Here is a 7,062-nt window from a genome sequence, read left to right as displayed (position 1 = left end):
TTTTTTTATTTAAAGATTGTGATGCGCATCATTTTTGCTTCGTAATTATTTAGAGTCGTTGGCGATGGGTCGATCCTTGCCAATGCCGAAAACGCGATTACCACCGCGTTTTTTTATCATCTTTCCGTACGCGCTAGTCGCTATATTTAAATAAAATTTGCAAATAAAAAATGCGTTTCACTCGACACAATTCAGTTTTATTCACCCGAGAGAGTCGATTGCGATCGAACGCTAAGTAGTTTAATTCACCAAGCGATACTTTTGGTACTCAACGATCGTGAATAGAACTAAATTTTGTAGTTTAATATGTGGAAATAGGGATTAAAAGATTGCTTGCCTAGTTGAACATTTTGCAATAGCAGTACTACTGAGCTAATCATTGATTAAGTTAATTAATGATTGATTTAATCAAATACAAGTCCTGGCTAATTTTTATTTTATAGATATAAACATAATTATTATTTTATAATAACTATTTTATAGATATAAAATAATTGTTATTTAATAAAACACGGGGGAAAAAAGGATTGCATCGGAAACAACGAATTATAACATTAAACTATGCAATGAGTAATTCAACCGGAGTTAATTGCTGATTAAGTCAATTGGAATTTGATCGAAGTTATCTGAGAATTCAATCGTCATTCGGGTATGAGATCACGTCTGTTGTTAATTTTTAACGAGGCACGTTTCCACGCGAACGTATAAGGACACGAGCCTTGCATCGATCGCGCGGAATATCCATTGTCGCGCAAGGCGCGATTTCCCGCGTCGATTCGCGCGCGACACCGGAAATCTGGACCGGTTGGTACTCCAATTTCAAAATCTTTCCGTCTTGAAACGTTGTCCGGCACTTTTGCGATCGGCGTTCCCACGCGGGGTGCCACGGGGAACCCCCGGCGGGGGGCGCTCACCGGTGGGTCAGCCGCAGCAGAGAAATCTAGTTTCGCGAAACCGGACCGCGATCCGGTTTCATTGGGTTTTCCCCGAAGGAGACACGCGAGAAAAAGGGCCGGGATAAATGGGCGGTTATGGAACGGAAACACGAGTCTCTCCCTTCCCGCCGCGGCCATAGGCGGAGGAAGGGCGTGGCGCCCCCTTGCGCGACCACGGTCCTGGCCGAGCTCAGCAGTGAGCAGTTTGCAGAGGGGGTTGGCTGACCGGCGGCGGGGGGGGGCGGGGGAGGGGGGCAGGAGGGAGAAGGGGGCAGGAGAGAAAGAGAGCGCTGTAGGAAGCTTCCGTTTATCTGCGAGGTCAGAGAAGGCAGGCTGCGCGTTACAGTGGTGCTGTTGAAAAACACGATGAAAATGGCGTGGCAACCACAGGAGGAAGGACTCAGGCAAATTCTGACGCTGCTCAAGGAGTCGCAGAGCCCGGACACGGCGACTCAGCGGGCCGTACAACAAGTATCCTTTCGTTTTGTGACGTCCAAGAATGAAACGAACCTCGTGTCTCGTGCTCGTCGCCGTCAACCGTTCGTGTCGTGTCGTGTGGTGTGGTGTATCGTCGCTCTCGCCCATACGTGGCCCCCGCGGAGTGAAACGCGAGTGGGAAAAAAATAAAAATAAAATAAAGGGTCGCGACGGCGCGGCGTAGCCACGCCGTTCGTTCATCCGTCCCGTCGTCGCTCGTTTTTCCCGATGTGGCAGTGGCACATTCGGGGCCCGTCCGGAAACGGTCCGGTGAAATTAATTACGCGCGAACGCCAATCTCCATGTCGTGATCGGTTCGGAAGAGAGAGACAGCGCGGACGCGCGCGCGCTCGTTCGTTTCTTTCTTTTATTCTCTTTCTCTCTCGCTCCCGTTCGCTCGCTCGCGATAGCGTCGCGAATTCGCAACGATCGTTCGCTCGTTCCTCGAACGTTCGTTGCCGTCGCTGTCCAGGAGTCGTCAGGAGTCGCTGCGTCGCGCCGCGCCGCGCCGCTCAGAATCGAGCGTGCCGGACGCGTCTCGAGCGCAAAGATGAAAATATGCTGACCGTGCATACCCTGGCCGTGTTGAACGAAACGGAGCTGAGCGGGGATTCCGGCTCGTTCGCACGCTCGCGCGCGCGGGGGGACTTGTTTTCTCAGCGCGCGGCTCCTCTGATCGATAGTTTTCGCGGGAGTCCTTCTCTTGCCGGGCATACCGCGTAAACGAAAACCGCCCGCGCCTATAGATTGCAGCCGTGCCGAATCGCGTTACGATCGCGCGCTTTATCGATGACTAGTTTGCGTTTACGACTTGTTATCTCTTCGGAGTAACGAATCGACCTTGTAAAATATATTCTCTAAAACTCTTAGACTTACAATCACACTCGTTAAGATTGAAAATTGAGCCACTCTTTGTCAAGACTCAAATTTCACTAGTTATTAGAGTGAGATGTCATTCCGAAGAATTTAAAGAATAATTATATATTTTGATTTATATGTGTATCTTGGTATATTTTCCCTTAACTAGAATTCTTTTGAATAGAAATTGGAAGAATTGAATAAATTCCCAGATTTCAACAACTACCTGATTTTTGTTCTAACAAAATTAACATCAGAAGGTATGTCAGAATTAAATGTCACTCTTCAATTGGGCTATTATAAAATCTTTCACTTGTAAATTCTACATCAAAATCTTTGTAGTATTAAATAGGAACTAATAATCTTCTTTCTGTTAAGACGAACCTACTAGGTCACTGAGCGGATTGATATTGAAAAACAATGTAAAGACGTACTTCCATAAATTTGTACCAGAGGTCATAAATTTCGTAAAGCAAGAATGTCTGTCAGCTGTCGGAGATCCATCACCGCTGATTCGTGCGACCGTCGGTATTTTGATTACTACTGTCGCATCAAGAGGTATATCATCTTTTATTACATTCCCAAAAATGTGACGAAGATATATACATATTATATTTTTTTAACGGTTGAAATTTCCACGTGCAGGTGAATTAACAACTTGGCCGGAATTGTTGCCAGCGTTGTGTCAAATGTTGGACTCGCAAGATTATAACGTTTGTGAGGGTGCGTTTGGCGCTCTCCAGAAGATTTGCGAGGATTCGGCAGAGATATTGGATTCAGATGCTCTAAATCGACCCTTGAACATTCTAATTCCAAAGTTCCTTCAGTTCTTTAGACATTCAAGTCCCAAGATCAGATCCCACGCGATAGCGTGTGTCAATCAGTTCATCATTCAACGCACGCAAGCACTTATGATACATATAGACAGCTTTTTGGAGAATCTCTTCCATTTAGCTTCAGACGATGATTCTGAGGTCCGAAAAAACGTATGCAGGTAATTATTAGTATATTGCAGAAGAAGTAATCTGTTTGTCTTTTTTTTTACTGTTATCGCTAACAGGAAGACAAATTCCTATATTTTTTATCTTTCGTGTTCTTGCGTAGGGCATTGGTAATGCTGCTCGAGGTACGAATGGACAGATTAATACCACATATGCACAATATAATAGAATATATGCTAATGAGAACTCAGGATGTTGACGAGGGAGTGGCATTGGAGGCTTGTGAGTTTTGGTTGTCACTCGCGGAACAACCAATTTGTAAAGAGGCACTTGCACCACACCTGACACGATTAGTACCTATCTTGGTAAGTTGTCTTCTAAATTTATGACCAAGTATCATTCTTCCGTTTTATTTGACTCTTAACATTTTTTATCACAGGTGAAAGGTATGAAATATTCGGAAATTGACATAATCCTCCTAAAAGGAGATGTGGAGGAGGATGAAATGATTCCAGACAGGGAAGAGGACATCCGACCACGTTTTCACAAATCTAAGACGCATCACTCGCATCACGCTAACGGCATGGGCAAACAGCCCATCGTCGATGAGAACGGAATAAACGGCGGATGCGACGATGAGGATATAGATGTTGAGGACGGATGCGATGACGATTCAACTCTAAGCGATTGGAACTTGAGGAAGTGCTCTGCCGCTGCGTTAGATATGTTGGCTAATGTTTTTAGGGAAGATCTTCTACCGGTTTTGGTACCAATCTTGAAGGAGACTCTTTTCCATCAGTCTTGGGAGATCAAAGAATCCGGTATCTTGGCACTGGGAGCTATCGCTGAAGGTGCGTACACATTTTTCTTCTTAAAGTATACTATAAATTAATATAAATAAATTAAGACTAAATTAATAATCTAATCGAATCGAGTAAAATTTGATTCATATTTTGCAGGTTGTATGAGCGGCATGATTCCACATTTGTCGGAGCTCATCCCTTATCTGATTGGTTGTCTGAGTGATAAGAAGGCTCTTGTACGTGCCATAACTTGCTGGACATTGAGCCGTTACGCGCATTGGGTTTGTGCACAACCTCACGAGACGCATTTGAAACCTCTGATGACGGAACTGCTCAAAAGAGTGCTTGATAGTAACAAACGTGTTCAAGAGGCGGCATGTTCTGCCTTTGCAACTTTGGAGGAAGAAGCGTGTACCGAATTGGTTCCTTATCTTGGATTTATTCTTGAAACGCTCGTCTTCGCATTCAGTAAGTAAAACACCAAGCAGTTAGTTTGCCTCGTTTTAGTCTGGAAGATACATCTCTGATTAATACGACTATTTTCATAGGTAAATATCAGCACAAGAATCTTTTAATTCTATACGACGCCATCGGTACTCTCGCTGATTCTGTGGGTCATCATCTAAACAGACCAGATTACATCAATCTTTTGATGCCGCCTCTTATTAATAAGTGGAACGTATTGAAGGATGAAGATAAAGATCTGTTCCCATTACTGGAATGCCTTTCTTCAGTAGCGACCGCATTGCGCTCGGGTTTCTTACCGTATTGCGAACCTGTGTACAGGTATGTACATACGTAACGAACATAATTTTTTACCAGATTAAAGTCTGTGTTCACTGTGCTATAAATCATGTAAGATTTCAGAGGAAGAATTAACAAATCACATTTTAACAATTTGATCACATGACTAATGTGATTGGTCAATTCCTTCTTCATTCAATATCTTTAATTAATTTCTAACATTGTAGATACAAAACTGTTAATGACAATAATACCTCAATTCTATTTATCTGTTTCTTGCCTATTTTAATCAGTGTATTTCTATTGATACACAATAAATTAAATGTCCGTTATATTGTTGTGCATTTTTTATATAGGATATTTAGAAAATAATGATAAATCTTTCACATAGAGGCAGAATGGACTAAACTGAGAAGAAAAGTTCTCATTTTGCAATTTTCGCAATAAAATTAACAGAATATTAATTGCTAAAAATTGCCGAAAATTGGTCTTCAATAATTTTTTATCAAATATTATCAACTTTATAGAAAAACTGCAAAATACGAAAATTGTTTGTTTTCTATTCATAAAACTGTAAGAATTTTTTCAGAATTTTTAATCAACTTTTTAGTACTGCATTTTCTCATTTTTACAAAGAAATTTTTACTGAGAAAATACGGTATTAAAAAATTCTGAAAAAATTCTAAAAAAAATTCTTAGAGCTTTATGAGAAGAATATAAATAATTTTTGTCTCTCTTGCAGTTTTTCTGAAAAGTTAGTATTTGGATAAAAAATTACTAAAGATCAATTTTCGGCAATTTTTAGCAATTAATATCTTGTCAATTGTTGTGAAAATTGTAAAATGGTAGAGGACTTTTCTTCTCAGTTTAATCCATTCTGCTCCTATGGGACAGATTTATTATTATTTTCCAAATACCCCGTATATAAAACCTGCGCAACGACAAGAGTTTTAGAATAAGGATCTAAATCTGTTTTGTATAATGACGTTCCAATCTATTATAAATTATTTCAGTGTGATGTAGTAAATTCATACGATAAAATATTCTTTTGTTTGTAGGCGATGCGTATCACTTGTGGAGCAAACGCTGAATCAACATATAGCGAGCACGCAAAGTCCAGAGCAATTTGAGGCACCTGATAAAGACTTTATGATAGTTGCATTAGACCTTCTTAGCGGATTAGCGGAAGGACTGGACGGTCACATGGAACGTCTAGTGTTGAACAGCAACGTTATGCAGCTGTTGTATCAGTGTATGCAGGATAGCATGCCTGAAGTCAGACAGAGTAGCTTTGCTTTATTAGGAGATCTTACAAAAGCTTGCTTCCAACATGTGCTCCCCTGCATACGTGAGCATTCATTAGATATACTAGATATTAAATCTATCAGATATATATATGTATATGTTAATGAATTCTATCTTGCAGCCGAGTTTATGCCAATACTTGGACAAAACTTGCATCCGCAATTCATATCAGTATGTAACAACGCGACATGGGCGATCGGTGAAATTTCGATAAAACTCGGTAAATATTGAAAATGATATTTTTCTGGAGAATAAATAATGCTTACTTATTTTGTTTGTCCTTCACAGGTCCTGACACAAGCGCATACATCCCATTAATTTTGGCACAGCTCATCGAAATCATTAATCGACCAGATACGCCAAAAACACTGTTAGAAAATACGGGTAAGTCGGTAGATCGATCTTTACGGATATCCAGTTCTTTCTTAGAACGATACCGTATATGATATACCGAGCATTACTTTGAAACGAATAGAAAGCAATGTGTAGTGTGAAAGTCGAGCCGACATAACAGAATCTGTCGATTCGTATATATACATACATACATACATCGCTATCTTTTCCGTGTGTCGATTTAAGATATTTTTACAATTACACTCCGTCTCGACTGTGCTGCTCTTTGTGCACATTAGGAAACTTTTCATTCGCAGAGATTAGCTTTACGACATAACTGTTATGCACAATCATAGACCGAAAGTACTTCCGATCTTTGTTTAATGAAAGGTCTCCCAGTAACTTTTAGAGTATTGTTTTTCACGCTAGATCAAATATTTGGTGGCATCCCGGCTCTCTAGGTGCATAAATACGTATATTTCTTTTTCTCCTTTTTTTTTTTAAGTAATTTTTTGAGCAACCACTTTAAACCACACAGTTCAGTGACTTGGCGTGGTTATACATGAATCGCGACTGCACGTTTTATTATCGACAGGTTTAAGTAATTAGTATTTGTATATTGAAACCTTGATTTAGTGGTGTGCGATTGCCTGTAGGCTTGAACGT

The 7,062-nt window shown here is 40.7% G+C and overlaps 2 protein-coding genes across 3 annotated transcripts in view; one reads left to right on the top strand and one right to left on the bottom strand.

The window, feature by feature from the left end:
• LOC108757215 (protein farnesyltransferase subunit beta) overlaps positions 1-7,062 on the bottom strand; it is a 20,097-nt gene that overhangs the window by 12,362 nt on the left and 673 nt on the right. The window lies entirely within an intron of this gene.
• LOC108757211 (transportin-1) overlaps positions 1,207-7,062 on the top strand; it is an 8,652-nt gene continuing 2,796 nt past the window's right edge. The window contains exons 1-11 of one of the 2 annotated variants that reach the window (XM_018501629.1): positions 1,207-1,406; positions 2,455-2,530; positions 2,649-2,828; positions 2,916-3,264; positions 3,375-3,576; positions 3,651-4,062; positions 4,171-4,482; positions 4,563-4,800; positions 5,817-6,106; positions 6,185-6,283; positions 6,352-6,447. In XM_018501629.1, coding sequence (XP_018357131.1) covers positions 1,302-1,406; positions 2,455-2,530; positions 2,649-2,828; positions 2,916-3,264; positions 3,375-3,576; positions 3,651-4,062; positions 4,171-4,482; positions 4,563-4,800; positions 5,817-6,106; positions 6,185-6,283; positions 6,352-6,447 — 2,359 coding nt within the window. In that variant the 5' untranslated portion in view covers positions 1,207-1,301. The remainder of the gene's footprint in view (positions 1,407-2,454; positions 2,531-2,648; positions 2,829-2,915; positions 3,265-3,374; positions 3,577-3,650; positions 4,063-4,170; positions 4,483-4,562; positions 4,801-5,816; positions 6,107-6,184; positions 6,284-6,351; positions 6,448-7,062) is intronic. The other variant, XM_018501627.1, reaches the window with a different exon arrangement.

This window comes from Trachymyrmex septentrionalis, unplaced genomic scaffold (assembly GCF_001594115.1).
Source record: "Trachymyrmex septentrionalis isolate Tsep2-gDNA-1 unplaced genomic scaffold, Tsep1.0 scaffold134, whole genome shotgun sequence".
Lineage (NCBI taxonomy): Eukaryota > Metazoa > Arthropoda > Insecta > Hymenoptera > Formicidae > Trachymyrmex > Trachymyrmex septentrionalis.
Note: the sequence above shows the minus strand (reverse complement) of the source record. Positions and strands in the feature narration are given on the sequence as shown.